The sequence below is a fragment of the Felis catus genome, chromosome D4 (assembly GCF_018350175.1).
Source record: "Felis catus isolate Fca126 chromosome D4, F.catus_Fca126_mat1.0, whole genome shotgun sequence".
NCBI lineage: Eukaryota > Metazoa > Chordata > Mammalia > Carnivora > Felidae > Felis > Felis catus.
Genome location: NC_058380.1, coordinates 13,046,873 through 13,068,091, shown reverse-complemented (window position 1 = coordinate 13,068,091; position 21,219 = coordinate 13,046,873). Strand labels below are relative to the sequence as shown.

The following is a 21,219-nucleotide window of genomic DNA, read 5'->3' as shown; positions in this document are numbered from 1 at the left end:
CCCCCGCTCGTGCTCTCTTTCTCTCTCTCTCTCTGAAAAATAAATAAATGTTAAAAATCGTTCATAATGCAAAATAAAAATAATCCCAGTCCATGCTATAAGCCTTAGGCATGCTCTACAATGAGAATAGCTGCATTCTCAAACCGTATTGCACGGTTCTGAACAAAGTCATCAAGACGCACCATTCTCATTTCGGTGCTGACTAAGCCAACGCCGTAAGCCTTGCTTAGGTTATTAAACCCTGCCCCAAGTCACAACTAAGTCATGAGGCGCTTTGGCCCCATTCCACTCCAATAAGAACTGCTCAGCTTTGGTGTTTATTGGGATCGTGCGTTAAATTTTACTGAGGGAAAAGGGGTTTGCTAGATAAATACCACTAGCTTAGATCATCTCTAAAGCCTCTTCCAGCTCAAAAAGATTTAGATTCTCTAGAGAGGAACCTGGCCTTGAGTGACCCTCATTCTGTTTCTTGCCCAGGGTGGAGAACATGTCCATGCGGCTGGAGGAAGTCAACGAGAGAGAGCACTGCATGAAGGCCTCACTCCAGACCGTGGACATCCGGCTGGCGCAGCTCGAGGACCTCATTGGGCGCATGGCCACGGCCCTGGAGCGCCTGACAGGTCTGGAGCGGGCTGAGTCCAACAAAATCCGCTCCCGGACCTCGTCGGACTGTACGGATGCCGCCTACATCGTGCGCCAAAGCAGCTTCAACAGCCAGGAAGGAAATACCTTCAAGCTCCAAGAGAGTATAGACCCTGCAGGTGAGGAGACCATGTCCCCAACTTCTCCAACCCTAATGCCCCGTATGCGAAGCCATTCTTTCTATTCAGTCAATATGAAAGACAAAGGTGGTATAGAAAAGTTGGAAAGTCTTTTTAAAGAAAGGTCCCTGAGCCTCCACCGGGCTACTAGTTCCCACTCTGTAGCAAAAGAACCCAAAGCTCCTGCAGCCCCTGCAAACACCTTGGCCATTGTTCCAGACTCCAGAAGACCGTCCTCGTGTATAGACATCTATGTCTCTGCCATGGATGAACTACACTGTGATATAGACCCTCTGGACAATTCCATGAACATCCTCGGGCTAGGCGAGCCAAGCTTTTCGGCTACGGCACCTTCCACGGCTCCTTCAACCAGTGCCTATGCAACCCTTGCACCCACAGACAGACCTCCGAGCCGGAGCATTGATTTCGAGGACATCACCTCCATGGACACTAGATCTTTTTCTTCAGACTATACCCACCTCCCAGAATGCCAAAACCCCTGGGACACTGACCCTCCAATGTACCAGAGCATCGAGCGTTCCAAAAGTAGCCGCTACATAGCCACCACACCCTTTCTTCTAGAAGAGGCCCCCATGGTGAAATCTCATAGCTTTATGTTTTCTCCTTCGAGGAGCTATTATGCCAACTTCGGGGTACCCATGAAAACAGCAGAATACACAAGTATTACAGACTGTATTGACACAAGATGTGTCAATGCCCCTCAAGCGATTGCTGACAGGGCCACCTTCCCCGGAGGTCTTGGAGGCAAAGTAGAGGATTCATCTTGCTGCCATCCTGAGCGAGAAGCAGAACTGAGCCACCCCAGCTCTGACAGTGAGGAGAACGAGGCCAGAGGCCGGAGAGCCACCATCGCGATACCTTCCCAGGAGGGTGATAACTCAGACAGAACCGTGTCCAATAACATCACAGTTCCCAAGATAGAGCGTGCCAACAGCTACTCGGCAGAGGAGCCAAGCGCGCCATATGCACACACCAGGAAGAGCTTCTCCATCAGTGACAAACTCGACAGGCAGCGGAACACAGCAAGCCTGCGCAATCCCTTCCAGAGGAGTAAGTCCTCCAAGCCGGAGGGACGAGGGGACAGCCTGTCCATGAGGAGACTGTCCAGAACGTCCGCCTTCCACAGCTTTGAAAGCAAGCACAACTAAACCTTCCTAATACGCATTGCAGGAGGCTCAAGAATCCAGCCCTAAAATCCTCCCCGAACTCTACCTGTTCCCCTTCCTTGACACATCCCTGCTTTATTCTTAGCTGAGCGAAACAAGCAATGCCTCGGGAGGTGTTAACTCAAAGGTGACTTCGGGGCCACCGATCGAGAAAGCCTTTGGTCTGGCCCAGCGCCAAACACAGGGGCTTTAAGTCATGCTCCCAATTGATGGGCAGGGAGGGGACAGAGGGAGGAGCAGGGTTGAGATGAATGTGTGTCAGTAGTCACTTCTGAAAGCCATGAGCTCTGGGAATGAAGGGGCTTCAAGCATTCTCCATGCCAGGAGGCATCTTTCCGATTCTGACCATGATCAAGAGTTTTAGGATACAGGGCTAAGTTGCAAACTAAGATAAAATAAAGTAGCCAGCATACAAATGAGATATTCTAAACTTCAATTCTGTTTTCTTTTCACATTGGCTCCATCACTGGTGACTGATGAAGAGCATCCTTTTTATTCAGTATAAGCCGGCAGCAAGCAGTTCTACCTAACGTCCCAACTCCTTCTCATGCCAACACTTCTGTAATTGATCATTATAAAGAAAACACAAGGTAACAGTCATAGTTCGCCTGTCTCTTATATATTCACTTCTGGTGCCACAACTGTTTATCTTTTTTGAAGAAAATAAAGGGAAAAGAAATGCCTTTTTGTATTGCAATCGAAATGAAAGAAGAATTGAGGCTAAACACAAGTGTCAAGTGGTTTATTATATGCAGTGGGCATTCGAGTATAGTCAAGCAAGCTCAGGATGAATGTAATTAAATAACTTTATATTTTTTAATTTATTTTGTACCTCACCCATCGTCAAGGAAGCCACTCACTGAATATGTGATAGTGAACTCAAAGGAAAACAAAAATAGTGGGCAGAACTCACCTAAAATTGCCATATGGTATACTGTTGTATTCTCGCCATTAGTGTCATGTGCCATGCTGCTGTGTGGCTGTCATCATTTGCATGACTCTGCCATGTCTTCTGAACATCTCCAAGATGTACCTGGAAATTCTTCACACTACTCATCACATGACCATTTTGTATATGAAGACCTGATCACATGTGGATATTTTCATACCTAGAGTTTTGCCATTTAATCTGAGCTCAGCATAAATTTAATTGGAGATTTTCCAAGGGCTGGTATCTTTTTTATGGAAATGTTCCAAAGTACTTTTTAAGGAAGTTTCAAATCATAAATAACCTTAGAATTGACTGCAAATCTGGTATCAACCCAAAGTCATCAGTTGCAGGCATACCATGAATATTTTTCTTATATACAGAGCTATAAAAATGATACAATAGACTAAAATGGAAAGCAAATAAACCACATAAAGACTTCTATAGTATATGCTGCTTATATACATATATATGCATTTACACAGACATGTTTATATATAGTATATAAACAGGCATATAGAGCTTTCTTAAGAGGCTTGGACCTTTTCTATCACCTTGAGATATAACCAGGATTTTTTAATATCCAAGAGTTCCACTGAAAGAGTTCATTATATTATGTTGGATTTTGACAGGTGTTAAAATTATGACTTTTTAAATCCCTATGACCTTAGTTCCTCCTTGTACCAAACTAGACTGGCCAAAATGACTGGCGACCCGCCCTCTGCTTTTCTGTCCAGAAGCACATGCTGTGATGACATCTTATTTAGTCTGGTTTCTTCTGCACAAAGTGATTACGCCAAGTACAACCCAAATTAGACATGCAATTCTAAGCCGGATAGTATTACGGACTCTTTAATACAGGCTACTACTAGATCAGAATCTGGATTTGAAGGGAGATAAATAAATATTGACCCTCAAATCTTCAGATTCCTACTTGTGTCACTGATTTTTAAAAAGAATAAAATCTTTAAGAAAAATGATCTAATGTTCTGGCCCACCCCAACACTATGTGGTTCTCCTGTTTAGTTGTTGTTATGAGCTCCAGATTTTCTCATTATGTGAAATCAAGTAAACACATGGACAGAACCTCTAGCCTTCAAATTTTTTTAACCCTCTGAACCAGTCTTTTGGATATGGAAATAGTTATGAGGCCACATACAAAGAATTAAATAATTCCTTTTCACTCTTTGGTACGTGGGTGAATCGAAAACAAGCAACCAGCCTCCCTCGGATGCAATTGCTCTAGAAAGGCTTACATTTTTACTGAGCCCCACACTGGCTGTTTCCCTTTCAGCAAACATGTATTTGGTCTGAGAATAAATCAGTTGCCCTTAAACTACCTTGAGTCATGAATCTCAGTGAGAATCTGGTGAAATCTTTGGGCCCTCCAGAAAAGAATGTACATAGGTGCAAAGTTGCAATATAACCTGCAAGGGCCCACGGACCCCTGGTTCCATCTTGAGTGATAACGAGGAAGAGGAATCGTGGTTGCTCATAATCAATAGTTGTAACAGGCACTTTACATTTGAGACCATTTCTCTGTGATTCTCAGGAAGGCTAAGTCTCAACACCAGAGTTTGAACCAAGATTTCGTTCTTTTCGTCCCTTAGATTCTATTTTGCTAGCATGATATGCTTGTATCCTAACGTTTGATGATTTTAAGTATGGAGCACACTTTAAAAAGCTGGAAGGCTCTCCGAGAGAGTCTGTAGAGGAATCCAAGAAGGAGGTGAAACCATTAATCTTTGACCACAGAGCAGGACATCACTGTACCTCCAGGGCCCCATTCTGGACCAGACTGAAAGTGAGGGAGAGAAATTATGTGCACAAGTGTTTCCCTTCACCGTGATTTCTGGAGAGAACAGAACAGGACCTGGGAAGCACAGTACTTAACGGTCCTGACCTTGTGACTGCCTGGTTCTTTTGTTGTGCAGGAAAATAAAGTTCTTACATCTTCTGTGAAGTGTGCAAAATATACAAGCCAAATTTCAATCTTTAAACTTCAGCTGTGCAATTCTCATGAGCCATTTCTTTCCTGTGCGCCTACATGTGTGTCCTGTTTCAACCCATTTCTTCCCATTTCTGGGTTCTCTGCACACCGATGTGGCATCGATTCTGTGGCCTTGTACAGTCAGCTTGTGTTCAGATCATTTATCCCATCATGTCCCCGATCAAGGGGACGTTAATTACCTGTCTCTGTGAATTAAGTAGCTTGTGGGCAGCACATCATTGAGGAACATAAATAAAGTCATAGAGAGCTCACAGAATTAATAGCTCTGGCTTCATTTCTGCTTTTGAGGTGCCAATTTTATATACTACTATATGTAATGATTCGTTCTAAATTGCTTGTTCCATTTGAAAAACAATTGTTTTATGAAAATAGCCATGGAAATTCCCTGACTGACCCACATGCTTATAGTTAGAAACTTCCTCCTTGATGGATTTGAACGAGAAGCTGGAAAACTTGGGCACAATTGTCATGGCTACGTTATATATTTCTCCAAGCCAGAAGGTGTGTGTTAGCAGGCAGAATGCAGCACTTTACGGAGCTGGATTTCTTTTTAAGTCTAAGCTTCCAGGTCTAGGATATCTATTTAGCACTTTGAACCTTCCCCTTTAAAAAAAGAAAAAAAAAGAAATATATATATATATATATATGAATAATCCAGTGGGAAAACTGTACTTCTAAAAACACAAAGTGTGTTTCTTCTGAATGTTTCTAAGGTACTCTAAAAGACGGTTTCTATAGATAATATTATGGTAGATAACTGGATAGTACATTTATTCTACTTCCTGAGGCTCTACAGTCTAATCTTCCTGAATGTTTGGGCTGTTTAACTTCTGTAATGGTAATCAATATTATCCAGTCATCCATCATGCTGTATCTATAGGCTGTACCATTCAACGTGTCAGGCAATGCTGTATTATAAAACACATGCACATGTATATGTAACCCATGTTTTTAACCCAGCATAGTTGTAGCATGTGGTTGTATTAATGAACGTTACAGGACAGCTTTGCTAATCATTGACAAATCTGTAACATTCAATAAAGAAGCACATGTTGCCGGGATTAAGTAAGTTCCCAATTCCATGTTATTTAGCCTCCTCGTAAAATGAGCACTTTTGTTCCTGAGCTGCTTTCTGTTTTTCACAATCCTGTAGGCCACTAGGAAATACGTGTATAAGCTGATGTACACCCTCTAACCAGCCCTGTGAGCCTTGGTAGGTGAATTGTGTTTTGCGAAAGATGAGCTGGCATGTTATGCAAAAGACTATATGACAAATGAACTTAAAATAATATTTTAAACTCCAGTTGAATTAGCTGTTTGTTTACATCTGCTAACCCCATGTGGAAGCAGGGTACAGTATTTTATAAATATGTTCATTTAGTAACACTGATACGTTTGTTTCTAGATGAAGTGATGCTAGTGTGTAGGTGGTTATATATGTTCTAGATATTGCATTATTACTCACTATTCTTTAACAATAGCAATGTAACTGAAATGAAGTAACCCTCCCCCAAATCCAGTCTTAATTTTGTGGCAACAAAATGCATGCACTGCTTTATGCGTTTCTTTTGACTTTTTAAGGGCACTTAACATTTTACTATTGCCTGCTGTAGCACTTAAAAACCAGCTAGGAACTTGCTCACGCTGTTGGGCTGCTTACACTGTTTGGGGATTATGTTCAATTTTTCAAAATTAAAAACAAAAAAGTAACCAAGGGGTTTTTTTAAATCTTTTTTTAAGCTCTGAACAAATAATGTGAAAGAAAGTATTAACCACAGGGTGTATAGCTAGGGGACCCAGAGATGGCTGGCCAACAGCGGTCCAGGTGTTGATGCATCTGTGATATAGGAAAGACCCGTTTCTGATTCTTTAGGGCCACTGGGTACAGATTGTTAAATGAGACGTGAGAGTGAGAAGTCCATTGGTGACAATGCAGAAATCCACAGGTCATGGTGAATGAGTGGTCCAGTGATGCTGGTGCCCTCCCTCCTACTTGGTGGCTTTTCTTACCTGTGTATGAGCCTGGGCTGGGGGGAGAGCGAGGGGTGGGTGACTCCGTGTCTGATCAAGAACTAGGTGAGTCTGAAGAGTTTGCCCTTTAAAGAAATCACCATGTCATTATCAGAAGCCATTCCACATCTGGAAAAGAGAGGAGCCAGTTTGCACAGTCTTATAAATGACTGTTCCTCAAACGGGTAGAGAAAACTTTTCTCTCAGCCTGCACTGGCCTAAGCTTTCGCTTCCTTTTACATGTCAAACATTCTCTTTCCCAGATTGGGGTCAGCCAAAGAGGCTTTGGTTCTGATTTAAGGAAAACATGATTTTTCTTTTCTTTTCTTTTTTAACGCACTTGAGAAGGTCCCCGCGTTACCTTTTCTCTGAGTTCCTTGCGCTGATCGCTGCTAATGAAATCAAAACATGACGATTTCTACATGTTGTCTAAGGAAGGATTTCAGTGGCCACATAATCCACATGGCAGTCAGAGTGAGGTGAATTTTCCCTTCCCTAATTCACCTTGTCTGCGGGTCCCCATAAGCCTCCAGGCCCTTGCCTATTTGCACAATGTTTGTGAGCTGGAAAGCGAAAAGGGCACACGTGGCCACGAGTCCACGGGCTATCTGCAGAGCATCGAAACCAACCTTGACCCAGGCCTTCCTCAGGGACAGGCAGCCTGCTGAGAGCATTGGGTTACAGAGGGAAGTTCAGCTTCACGCCTGAATATGCATCCTTCGTCACCCCCTTAACTTTCCTTTCTCTTCGCCCAGCACAACATGCTTTTTTGCCAGACCAACAGACCCTTGCTCCTAGTACCTCAGTACCCCATGGAGCCAGGCACAATAAGCTGAAACAGTGGCTACTTGGAGAAAGTCCAGCTTTCAGACTTTGTCCCGCCCTAATCTTCCCGTTAACCAAGGCTGCTCCCCGTACTCTCCCCCATGCCCCTGACTCAGCTGGCGTTTGAATCCGCCCCTTCCAGTTCTTTGCCCGCCTGAATCCCAAAAAGAGTCCCTCCTGTCTTCACCCCGGCTCCCCCCAGATCATCAGAACCAGCCATCTGCATCTAGACTGCGGGCTGCAACCTCAAATATATGCAGGGGCTGGAGCCAGGACGCAAATGTGCCCGTTGGATGTTGAAAGACAACAGGAAGAAGTGGGGTTTGTAGGGCATGAGAGAACACGTGTCCCGCTACAAAAACATTCACATTCAGACTTGTAAACACTCTGCTAGCCAAACAAATGTGTCTGCCAGCAGCATTCAGTCCCAACAGCACTAGTTTGGGACCTCTGATTTAGGGCCAACCAGGATCATATTCTTGATCCTGACTTAGTGTATACAAGAAATACAGCGAGAACTGAGGCAGGGGCGGAGAGGAACTCACCCTATTCAGGGTTATTCCCGCTCTCCCGAATGACGTATGTGTGTGTATTTGCTTAGCTGCATCTTTCTGGACCCAAACGCAGGATCTTTGTGAGGGAGATTCAGAAGAAGAGTACCGTAGCATTGTATCGAGGCTTATCTGCTTCCTGTCACTACAGCGTCTAACTTGAGTTTATATTGCTGTTTCTGCTGTGCAAAACAGTACATGCAGTATACTGTATTCATAATCATTTCATAATCTAGAACTTAGGCTCTCATTTGTAAACATTCTAACCATAGTTTATAATGGGGGAAATTCTTCAAATATCCTTTTTAAATGAATTCCTATAAATACAACAATTTTGAAATTGGGTTTGTTAAATATATATACATCTTTTCCTTCTTTGTGTATGGATAGACAGCGGTTTGCATATCTATCGACATTATAAATATATATAAATCCTTAGAGGAATTGTTCTTTTTTAAAGGTCTATTATTGGATTCACAATGCACTTTGAGCTTGTTTGTTTAGATACATAATTCGAAGCAGAAGTTGGCAGATACCATGGGAAAAACTTTCTGAAATTTCTGTAACAAATGTTTTGCAATAAAAAAAAAAAAACTTAGTAGTTTAAAACATGACTTGGACTTCCTTGTGCATTTATTTGCCGTCACTTGATTTCCACCATCTTCATGCCAAGAACAGTGGGGTACGTGGAGATAATTGCCCAGGGCCCATAAGCTACTTGTAAAGCATAAGTTGCAAACTGGTAGTCTGTGGGTCATATCTAGCCAGCAGAGAAGAGGTGTTTTTAAAAAAATGTAAAACGTTCTGGGCACCTGGGTGGCTCAGTCGGTTAAGTGTCCAACTTCAGCTCAGGTCATGATGTCGTGGTCTATGGGTTCAAACCCCGCGCTGGGCTCTGTGCTGACAGCTGGGAGCCTGAAGCCTGCTGCGGATTCTGCGTTTCCCTCATGCACTGCCCCTCCCCCACTTGTGCTCGCTCGCTCGCTCTCTCTCAAAAATAAACATTTAAAAAAATAAAAATAAAAATGTGAAACATTTAAAAATTGATAGATTTCACATCTAATTTCATATTTCTGGCTTCCCTTGAAAAATCTGAAGATCTGCTAAAACAAGACCTGGGTTCCCACATGAAAAGAGTCACCTGACTTATGGCATCTTGGCTGGCCCTTCATTTTTTTTTTTAAGTTTATTTATTTGTCTTGAGAAAGAAGAACGTGTGAGAGCACATGGGAGGGGCAGAGGGAGAGAGAAAGAGAATCCCAAGCAGGCTCCACCTTGTCAGTGTGGAGCCCGAACTCACAAACTGCAAGATCATGACCCGAGCCAAAATCGAGTCAGACACTTAACTGATTGAGCCACCCAGGCATTGGCTGCCCCTTTAAAAGGAGCATGTGCTCAGAGCACCTGGGTGGGTCTGTCAGTTAACCATCCTGTTTTGGCTCAAGTCATGATCTCACAGTTCATGAGTTCAAGTCCTACATCAGTCTTTGCAGTGATAGCATGGAGCCTGCTTGGGATTCTCTCTCCCTCTCTCTCCCCCTCCCCATCTCTCTCTCTCTCTCTCTCTCTCTCTCTCTCTCTTTCCAAAATAAGTGAACCTTAAAAAATAAGTGAATAAAAGGAGCATGTACTCCTCAACACACCACAGTCCCCAGCACTCTGTTCTGCACCTTACATCTGGTCCCCTTCCCTCAGTAACATGGAAAGCTCCCATGCGCGCTGGAGTGTTGGACCCTATCTTAAAGGATGTAAAAGAGCAGTGGCAGCCCTACCGTCTCTAAGTAGGAAAGGCTTGAGGGTAGCAATCTGGCTGCATGAGAGACACATGACAGACTTGTCTTCATACTAAAGGTCTGGCAGGCATGCTTTCCTGACCCATTGTAAAGCATATTATGATCTATAATTGGGTTAGCTCTGAGAGTGCTGAGGGATGGGGGAAAGGGGATCCATCCCACCCCCATTAAGTAACTCTGGTTGCAGCTTCTGCCACAAAGAAGAGAAATTGTAGAACATACATACGTGCAATCTTTTATTCAAAAATAATACTCGTTGAGTACCTACTATGTCCCAGTTGGTGTGCCCAGGTGAATAAAGTGGGTGAAATCCCTTCCCCTGTGGAGCTTTGAATCTAGCTGTAATGAAATGTAATCATACACAGTCTTGAAATTACCATTCAGTTGCTTAAGGAATAAAGTCTAGAGGTTCAGAGAAGTCACAACGCTCTGTGACTCAGGGCAAGGAAGTCTCTGTGGAAGAGGCTACCTTGGGATGTGTCCTGAAGAACAGGGAGGGTTTAATAAGCACGAGGAGGACACTCCAGGTAAGGGGAACACTGATTTGATAAGCCTTCAAATGCTACAGTGCTTCATCTTGGTTAGAACTTCCGGGCAGTTTCATGGCATCTCCAGAATTGACCCCACTTTTGAGAATGGAGCTTTGCTCCAACTAGTATCTTCATCTGTACCTTTCCCATTGGCTCTGTATAGTCAATTTTTTGAAAATGGAATGGTTGGCATAGGAATTTGTTTATAAATATGCACATTTATGTAACACACACAAGATTCAACCGTGTGCCCTCAGATTTCCTGGAAAACCAGGTCAACCATCATTTGCTACCAACATCTCAGATTTAGAACAACATAGAGCTTCCTTGAAGAAGATAATTGATGAAGGTTGAAGAAGACTAAATTCCCTAGAGCTAAATTTTAATTGTAATGTTAATTTAAAAGCAGTCTGTCATTACTTACTTGTTTACATTACCCTACTTGATTAAAAGCCAGAACGTGGCTTGTTGTATAAAGCCCTAGAGTACCATATCCTTAGACATGGAAAGTTTGCAGTAATTCTTTCTTTTCTACCCCTCCTGGTCTATGGTTGTTAACCTGGTCTCAGCCTAACATTCGGGACACTACTTTCTTACAGTTTTAGCCATTTCTCAGAAGCCTTGGGCTGTATTACAGTCATTATCTTATGACATAACACAGTCACCCTAGAAAGGCCTTTACTCAAAATCATGAACTGTTGCCCCAATATTCTTTGTCTCAAGCACTAAACATTCATTTTTATTCAAGACTGGGTGTGTTAGTTTGTAGGGCTGCCTTAACAAAATACCACAAATTAGGTGGCTTAAACAATAGATACTTACTGTGTCATGGTTCCAGAAGCCAGGGTTCGAAGATCAAAATGTTGGCAGGGCTGGTTTCTCCTGAGGGCTGTGAGAATCTATTCAACACCTCTCCTTCCTAGCTTCTAGTGATTTTTTGGCAATCTTTGGCATTTCTTGGTTTATAGAAGCATCACCCCAATCTTTGCCTCATCTTCACACGACACTCTCCCTGTGTGTTATCATGTATCCAAATTTACTCTTTTTGTAATCACACGAGTATGGCACCCACTTTACTCTCCAGTACAACTTCAGCTGAACTAGTTATATCTGGAATGAGGCTATTCACCAAAAATGGTCACAATCTGTGGTACAAGGGGCTAGGATTTCAAGAAACAATGGTGGAGACAAAATTCAACCCTGATCACTGGGTGAATTTGTGAGTAACAGTGTGGTGGTGATTTATCTTTTTAATATCTTTTAAAGTAGAGAAATCAGAATTGAGGAATCAATTGGGAACAACATATGTATTGAGCAATAGGAGAAAAAAATAGATCATGCTATACCATGGAGCCATTAACAACAATTAAGTCTTTGTATATTGACATAAAAAGATGCCACTGGTATGTTGTCAAGTCCTTCTTAAAAGGAAATGCAGAGCAACATGTCGGGTCTAATCCCAATTTTTGTAAAAATTAAACCAGGTGTTTAGATACAGTTATACAGGGATCTGTATGTGAAGAGTGAAAAGACTGAAAGAATGCTCCAGAAAGGAGAGAGTTCTGCAGCAGAACATCCCCCCCCCCTCCAAATATTCAAGTCCTGTTGAAGAGTAACTTAAAGTGGCCCAAGAAAAGTTGGTTCGACGATCAACCTACATCTTTGCCTTCTTTCTGTTCAGACACCTGTTCTAGACGTCATGACAATAACCACAAGGCCTGGAATGGCAACTTGGCTTCTGCAAGGAATAGCAAATTTGAAATAAAAGCAAAGAAAAGTGGTAGCAATGTTTTAACTACTAATGTCACGAAATTGTCATTTTAGGCATAAATACAACCAATATCTTTCGAGGAGCTACTTTGTTCTTCTGGAAGAACTGAAAATTTTATTAAAAAGGCAAGACTGTCATGACTAAAAAGATAATTACATGGTGTAGTTATTTAATTAGAGCTGTTGAAGAAATGGGGATGAGCAGCCCAAATTTAGCTCATCAACACTGAAAGTATTCACATGCAGCAAAATGGCCACCAGGAAAGCGATGTGTGGACGGTTTCCCAAAATTTGTGTAGGAAATTGGACTACATAATCTACTCTGAGACTGCATAGCACAAACTAGAGATGCTTTTAGGTTAAGAGGAAAGAATGGAGGTGCCTGGGTGGCTCAGTCGGTTGAGTGTCCAACTCTTGATTTTGGCTCAGGTCATGATCTCACGGTTCGTGACATCAAGCCCCATGTCGAGCTCAGTGCTGACGATGCAGATCTCACTTGGGATTCTCTCTCTGCCCCTCCTCTGCTCAGTGTCTCTCACTCTCTCACTCTCTCTCTCTCTCACAAAATAAATAGACATTTTTTAAAAAGAGGAAAGAATGAACATCTGTAGCCTGGCAGGGCCTAAAGGAATAGAGGGGACTAGGGGAGACAGGAGGTGAGAACCAGGCATTTCCAAGGCTGTTGGAAAATAAAGACATAGCCATGAGAACAATGAAGTCCTGCTCAGGGAACAGTCAGGAGCCATCCTGATCAGGGCAGAAGACTCACATTGGAGGTTTGTGGGAAAGTATCACAATCCCTTATGTTCATTTAATCTTCTCAACACATCTATGAAATCAACATTCTTCTTCTTCTGTCCCAGAGGGGAGGGGGGCGGAAATTGTTCATCATCTTATACATGAATGCCAGACTAGAGTTTGGACTTTATTCTGTGATAAGAAGAAAGCGACTGAAGAATTCCAGGCAAAAATGTGAAGCGGCAGGGGAGGAGGAGGTGTGGTTGGCCTGACCACAGGATTCCAGGCAAGAGGTGATAAAACCTCATGGAAAGAGACACTAAAGAAGTTTTACAGCTCAACCTAATTCCACAAATATTTCATGGAGACTCACTTTTTGAGGAATGCTTGACCAAGTGCCAGCATATTCTATTTGAAATGTCACCCTCTTACTTAATTCCCTGGTGAACAACTAGCTGTCCTTTGCAGAAGACTGTGTTTTAGTGTATTGCCCAGCTGAGCACCCCTGGAGATGCTTCCTCCGTGGCAGCCATTCTGTACTTGTGAAAGAGCTGTACCCTTCAAACAGCCTTAAGTTTGGCTAGATCTTTGGCAAAGGGTGACATCGCCTCAAGAGCGCCAACTGGAGCTCTTTCCTTGGGAATATGGAACAAAATGCAGATAGCAATCTCTAGACAGTGAAACCGTAACTTACAGACTCAGGAATTCTTGACAATCATGTTCCTGCATATGGCCGAGTTGCAGAGAAAGTCAGTCTGCCACAAAAAAGAGAGAGAAGGAATATTGATACAGAGACAGGAGTGGACATAGGAAGCAGAAAAATTCCATAACCATAGTCCCAACTTTGGACTCTAAAAGCACATCAGTATCCTTAAAACAGATTCCCCACGTGGTAAGCTAAGTAATGACCTCCCAAAGATGCCCACATCCTAACCCCCAGGACCTATGCACGTTACCTTACACGGCAAAAGGGGCTTTGCAGATGTGATAGATTAGGAACGTCAAGATAGGCAGATAATCTTGGATCATCCAGGTGGGCCCAGTGTAATCACAGACGTCTTTGTAAGAGAGTGGAGGGGTTAGCATGACAATGGAAGCAGAGATGGAAGTGGCACATGCTGAAGATGAAGGAAGGGGCCACGAGCCAAGGAGGCCTCTAAAAGCTGGAGAAGACAAGGCAGAGATTCCTCCCCTAGTCTCCAGAAGGAACCACACCTGCTGACATCTTGATGTTAGCCCCTCAAGACTCATTTTTACTTCTGACCACTAGAACTGTAAGCGAATAGATTTGTGTTGTTTAAAGCCACTGAATTTGTGGTGATTTATTACAGCAGCAATAGGGAGCTAATACACCTCCCTTACACACACTTTTGCTTAAAATCAAATTGGTGTCTTTTAAGCACAACCGCAATACCTAAGTACCATATCTTAATACTTGGAGGCCACAAACTATAAGACACACTGCCACATTATATGTATACTTTGACCAAAAGACACGTTCTGATTTGAAAAAAAAATGAAAATGGAATGAAATGAAACAAAAAGAAAAAAAATGTGTCACTCAGAATTAATGAAATACGGCAATATATCCTTCAAGTCACAACTCAACCAGCTCCACCTCTGTGAAGACTTCTCTAATTTACCGTAATAAACTCTCCTTTATTGACCATGTGTCAAGCCTTACATGGATCCGTTGTTATAGCAGTTGTCACCCTACTTGATAGTGGGAGGTTTACTTGTTTCTCCAGATAAACCATGAGGACCTTGGCAGAGTCTCTGGTGTGCCTGCACATAAAATGAATAAGGAAATGGATGAATAGACAGTCTCTGACCTCAGCAAGCTTCCAATCCAACAGAAACCGATAGGCCACTCTACAAATCAGAGTTTTCAAAGCCCCATGAATAAATTACATGAACCAAACATTCTGGAGCACAGAGCGTGCTCTTTATATATGCAATAAAATTTTCAATAACTGGAGGGCAGAGTTGAAGGAAAGTTTGAGAAGGCTTCTCTGAAGAGGTGATAGACATTTCAGCCCAAATATCTCAGCCTTAAAGGATGGGTGGGATTTTTAAAGACAGAAAAGGGGAGGGGGGATGAATTCTAGGCAAAAAGTATAGCATGATCAAGAAAGGATACAATGGAATGAATATACAATAAAGCACCAGAAAACAGGTAAGTAATTCACTGAGGCTACAGCATATACCAGCATGTCATAAAAGGACAGAAGTGAGCCCAGAAAATTTGATCCGGGTGAGAGATTAAGATTACCTGAAAGGGGAAATGATAGAAGCCAAAGTGGAAAAGGAGCAGGACTTGCCAATGGGGTAAAAGGGCCAAGGACGGGGTTAAATGCAACAGGAGGGCATCATGTAGGGCATACATGATAGGATGATGATGGAAACAACCCCATGGAAAGGGGAACATTGAAGATGACTCTGACATTTTGATTCTCCAATGTGGATCCTAGAAATATTCTGGTGGGTGGGGGAGAGCCACTGTATATTCCAATTGTAAGCCAATCAGCATTCATCAAATACCTGAGTAAACACATAAGTTAATGACAAAACAAATTGAACTAATGAATGATGGTTCCTTGCCTAGTGCAAAGTGCAAGTGGGAATAAGGTTGAGGTAGAAGACAGATGGGGCCTTTTACAGAATGCTGGATCTGGGCTGAAAGGTATTTTGGAGACCATGGTCATAGACACTTGACCTACCAAGTTAGTGTTCCCCATTGTGGTATGTCTGAATATGCCCTCAGTGACGTTTCAATTTAGTAGAAACATATACAAAGTCCAACAGATGTCCCTTAAGGGAAATTTAAAACTTGACATGAAAGTCAGTACGGTCGTGGGAAGATGCTACTAACAGAGAGGTCTGCCATAACCCCTGGGTCATTGGATGCTGAGGAGGAGCTAACAGCAAGGAAAGGTGGCAGAAAAGAAATTGGAGGCAGAGCGAAGCTTCCTGCCTGATCATGAACCGCTCCCAGTGGGGGCAGAGGCAGCTTCAGGATGCACTAGACCCTCCACCAGGCACCCAGAAGTTTGGAGCCTTTCAAAAATTACCTAAATGGTATAGAGAACAAACTGGTGGTTGCCAGAGGGGAAGTAGGTTGGGAGATGGAAGAAATAGGGGAAGGGGATCGCTCATCACGATGAACACTGAGTCATGTATAGAATTGCTGAACCATCCTATTGTATACCTAAAACCAATTTAAAACTGTATGCTAATTATCCTTGAATTTAAAATTTAAAAAAATAATAAAATAAAAGTACCTAGTTGGCTTGATTATAATTACCCTCCAACCCCTTGATCTACCCCTATTGCTCTCAGGGTCCAATTTGAAGAGTCTTTTCTGTCTTTATCTTGCTCACCGGATAAGCACCACAATGCTTCATCAAATAGAGTGCTCTCTCTGTTGCAGAAAGAAAACTGAGCTTTCTCAGGTCTCAGTTCTTCCAAGGAACCCACATGTTTTTATATGGGTTGGAGGGGAAAGTGGGTGGGGCAATAGAATTTGTTGGCATTAATATTTCTCAATAGTATTTTCTTTGTCAGAGCTCAGATGTAACCCATGCAAAAGAATCCAACTGGTCTCCCCCATGACCCTGGCTTCTAGACTGCAGAGACTGCTCCCAAATTATGTTACCTTCTTGGGGATTTCAACCAGACGTGTCTCTGCTATTTGGGGTTTCTATGCTGACAGCAAAAGCTCCCCAGTGGCTCTATTTCATTCAACCGCTTTTACTGGCCCATTAGCTCAGTCTGCAGTAGCAGGAAACCAGGTCAGTTCTTTAAAGTATACAGACATTCCAAAAATTTCAATAACTGCTTTTTCCCTAATTTGTTCTCTCGGTTTTTCTGTCTGCTACGTGGGCTTTGGAGGTTGGACCAGATCAGTGGCTCTTAAATTTCTTGAGGTATGACCACTTACTGGAATCTGTTGAAAGATAGGGACCCTTCCTAGGGAAGAAAGCTTAGATCCTGGAGACCATTTAAAGGGGTTCACAGAATCCCTGAAGCCCCTCCACAGTCACGAAGGGAAGAATCTAGATTAAGATTAAGAACCGAATGTCTCTCCAGGTCTAAAGCTCTGAGACTCCATGCAGGCTGGCAAAGCAAAAACCATACACAGTCATTCTGAAACATCGACCGGCGGAAGAAATCAAGCTGACAGCTGGATGAGCCATGATGTGAGCGGCCGGCTCTCACCTGTCCTCCTCCACAGCTGCTGAGCAAAGGCACTGAAGTCGAGACAGTAAGACCCTGAATTAAGTAAACCAACCTATTTCTGATAAAGGCAATGCAAACAGCCTGTACACCTCCAAGTCTCCTCCAAGCCAAAGCTCCTCCAACGATAAGCTCTTCCTACAAATGAAGGTTAACTAATAGTCTTGTCAATTACCTCAATTTGTCTTCAGAGCAGGCTCCCCGCCTTCCCAACATGAAGGACTATCTGCGGATGAGAACGAAAGTCACCCACATCTAAGCACGGGGATTTCTCATCCTGACTTTAAAGGATTGACATACAACTAGATTTCCTCTCTGTCACACTGGAGAGTCTAAGTGAACAGGCTTTGTCTCCTTTTTTTTTTTTTTTTTTTTTTTAACCAGTAAGGGCTGCTGTTCCATAAGCGGGTAGTACAATGGTTGTGCCATCCCTTAGTTTTTCCAGTGACTTCTTAAATCCTCCCGTATGTTAGCGGAAAGTCTAGTGCCAACCCTTGAGTCCCCCTTTCTCTTTTTGCCCTCCGAATTATGAAAATTTTTAACAGTTTTTTTTATGTTTATTTATTCTTGAGGCGGGGAGAGGGGCAGAGAGAGGGAGACACAGAATGTGAAGCAGGCTCCAGACTCTGAACTGTCAGCACAGAACCTGATGTGGGGCTTGAACCCACGAACCTTGAACAACTGAGCCATCCAGGCACCCCAAAAATGTTCAAATATACAGAACCATTGAAAGAATAGGATGATAAACACTTCTATTCCCTCTGCCTACCTTCACCAATTATTTTGCTGTTTGCTTTATTGTATATATTTTTCCCCAAACTACATGAAAGTAAGTCGCAATATTCAAAACACTTCACTTACACATACTACAAAATTTATCTCCTAAGAAAAATGATATTCTCCTATCATTGGTAACCACAATACCATTATCATGCCTAAGAAAATTAGCAATGATCCTAAATGTCATCTAATATCCAGGTCGTATTCACATTTCCCCGAATGTTTCCAAATTTACTTCTGTAGCTAATTTTTATTTTCCAAACCACTGCATTCAGTTGACAGATCTCTTTAGCCTTTTAGTCTAGAGCAATCCCCCAGCACACACACTGATTTTTCATGACATTGATTTCAAGGAGTCCAGGCTAATTGCCCTGCAGAATGTGCCACATTCTGAATTTGTGTGATTGTTTCCTCTTGTCCTATTCATGATTTTCTCTCCCCTTTACTTCCTAGAAACTGGAAGTTCAGTCTAAGGGCTTTATCAGATTCAGCCTAAACACATTTGGCAAGAATACTTCACAAGTATCTTACATGCCTTTGCCTCACACCAAGGGGCGCACAATGCCGTGTGTTTCCACTAGGAAAGGTAAAGATACACTTTACCTTTACAACTCGTGAGCAACCTGTGGGGTCCCCCGCAACCTTTCACCTAATGGCTTTAATATCCACTGCTACAGTCCTTGACTGAATCGGTAGTTGCATTGCACAATGCTCTACCCTCCCTTCTAGAATTACTCAATCCAAACGATCAATCCTACTTTCGCACCAAGTGAGGTGACATTAAGTCTGATCAACCTGCCACTGCCATTGCTTCTTGCTGTCACACAGTGTCACTATTGAGGCCTGGCCCTAACAGTCCTAATGGTTCGGGTCCACCCTGAGACTGTGCCACTCCAGTCCAGATCCCTGAGCAGACTCCTGCATCTGCAGAGGAAGCCAACCTTTGCGCATCAGTGCTAAATGAAGTTATGGGTGCTCCTCTCCGTAGGCCTCCAGTTCTGGGGTCCACACACAGTCTCACTTTGGCACGTCAGCCCACCCCAGGATGGCTGATTCACAAATGATTCTGTCCCCCTCCACCTCACCGACCCCGTGATGGAACTGGCTCTGTTCCTTTCCCAAAGACCCCCACTAGGAAGCAAATGGTTCTTCCACTCTAACTATAAAGAGTGGACCTGATGATGCCTCCTACCTACTCTCTATCCATAAGCACCTGCATTGATTGTGTACTTACACAATGTACATATATTCGTGTGCTTTTATAGAAGTCAATGTGCTTCCTTCATAAGGTTCTTTTTACAGCTTCTGACTATATATGTGAAGCCAGGCCATTGATGAATTAACCTCTCTCAACACCTAGTCATTTGCAGCCAAACTATCAGGCAGAACTGTAAAGCATGTGGTATATAAAGGGATGTTTGGAGGCAAATCTATGGAGCAAATAGCTCCAGTTAAAGTAGGTGTCCTAGGTTTATCAGCACACGCTAAAGACAACATTGTCATCAGAGCTACTATTTATTAAACATCTGTTATTATAAGATGCTTTACATCTAATCTTCAAAACAGCTCTACAAAGTAGATTTTATTATGTCCAACTTACGGATAAGAAGATTGAGGTTCAGTATGGTTAAAAGATATTTCCAAAGTCACACACCTAGGAGATAGGGAGCCCTACTTCAAACCCAGATCTTTCAGACTCCAAGGCCTGTGCTTTTTCCATTCCCTTGCTCCTCAGATTGTGTGCAAACCATGTGCTTGGATTTCTAGAACTCTTCATGTTCCTGGATGCTAAAGAGAAGTTCTTCTACTGGAGCTCATTTGATGGCGCTAACCGATGAGTCTTGACGACATCTTCTCAGATGTCTGCCTATCATATTTGTGCAAAGTACTGTCAAACAGTGTTTAATTCTAACCAGCGTTTATCTTTTGCAAATACATTTGCACCAAGGAAATAGGGTTGTTTTTTTTTTTAATCTAAATAAGGTACTTTTTGTGGGAGTTTTGAAGTCAGTAAGTAGAATCAAGGAGGGATGATTGGGAAGCATAAATTTCTGTTTCCTGAGCTTGTTGTTATGCTAAGTCCCACTTGTACATCCCAAAGAAAATGACCACAACATCCCACTACTTACTATATTAACAACATGTAATCCCTATCTTCCAACTCACCTGTTGGAAAGCAAATGGCTCCAAGAACAAGCCAGAACATGATAAATGGGGAGCAAAATCTTCACTGGCTGTGGTTCATCCATCATGGCTCCCAGGAAGTAGGACCAGAGGAGGAGACATGAATGAAGATACACATTCCCTGTGGCCACCAGGAAGGAACAGGAAACCAAGATGGCATCTTCTCAGCTTCATGTACACAATTACCAAATTGCTTCCTCTGTTATTCAACATCTAAGTGCTTGAAATTCAGCCCTCCCTGTCTGTCATCAAGAGCCATCCAAAAAAGACCAACCATCCGTGTCGTCTCTCAGTTCTCTGTTTATGCACTTTGAGAAAAGAGAAGAAATCCAATGTTTATCCACTGCTGGCTCTGAGCCAGCCAATTTGATATGTTTTTTCATTGAAAGCTACAACAGCCCTAGAAGGTGAGCTTTATTATTTTTTACAAAGAGATTCTATGTCTTACTCAAGAGATTTTTACAAAGAGATTCTATGTCTTACTCAAGAATACATTTTTTACATTTTCACAAAGAGATTTTTTTTTTACAAAGAGATTCTATGTCTTAAGAATACACAAATTTTTACATTTTTACAAAGAGATTCTATGTCTTACTCAAGAATACACAAATATGGGGCACCTACGTGGCTCAACCAGTTGAGCGTCCGACTTCAGCTCAGGTCATGATCTCACTGCTTGTGGGTTCGAGCCTCGCGTTGGGCTCTGTGCTGACAGCTCAGAGCCTGGAGCCTGCTTTGGATTCTGTGTCCCGCTCTCTCTCTGCCCCTCCCTCGCTCATGCTCTGACTCTCTTTCAAGAATAAATAAAACATTTTTAAAAAATTAAAAAAAAAAAGAATACACAAATACCAGGTGACAGAGTTGAGAAATCCCAGGTCCATGTGGCCAGAAAGTCTAGTAACTCTTGATTCTTCT

The 21,219-nt window shown here is 42.6% G+C and overlaps 1 protein-coding gene across 10 annotated transcripts in view; it reads left to right on the top strand.

Moving 5' to 3' along the window:
- TRPM3 (transient receptor potential cation channel subfamily M member 3) overlaps nucleotides 1-8,887 on the top strand; it is an 804,873-nt gene extending 795,986 nt beyond the window's left edge. For 8 of the 10 annotated variants that reach the window (XM_019815754.2, XM_045042771.1, XM_003995389.6 and 5 more), the window contains one exon: nucleotides 478-8,887. In XM_019815754.2, coding sequence (XP_019671313.1) covers nucleotides 478-1,930 — 1,453 coding nt within the window. In that variant the 3' untranslated portion in view covers nucleotides 1,931-8,887. The remainder of the gene's footprint in view (nucleotides 1-477) is intronic. The other 2 variants (XM_045042772.1, XM_045042773.1) reach the window with 1 other exon arrangement.
- Nucleotides 8,888-21,219: the final 12,332 nt, after the last annotated feature.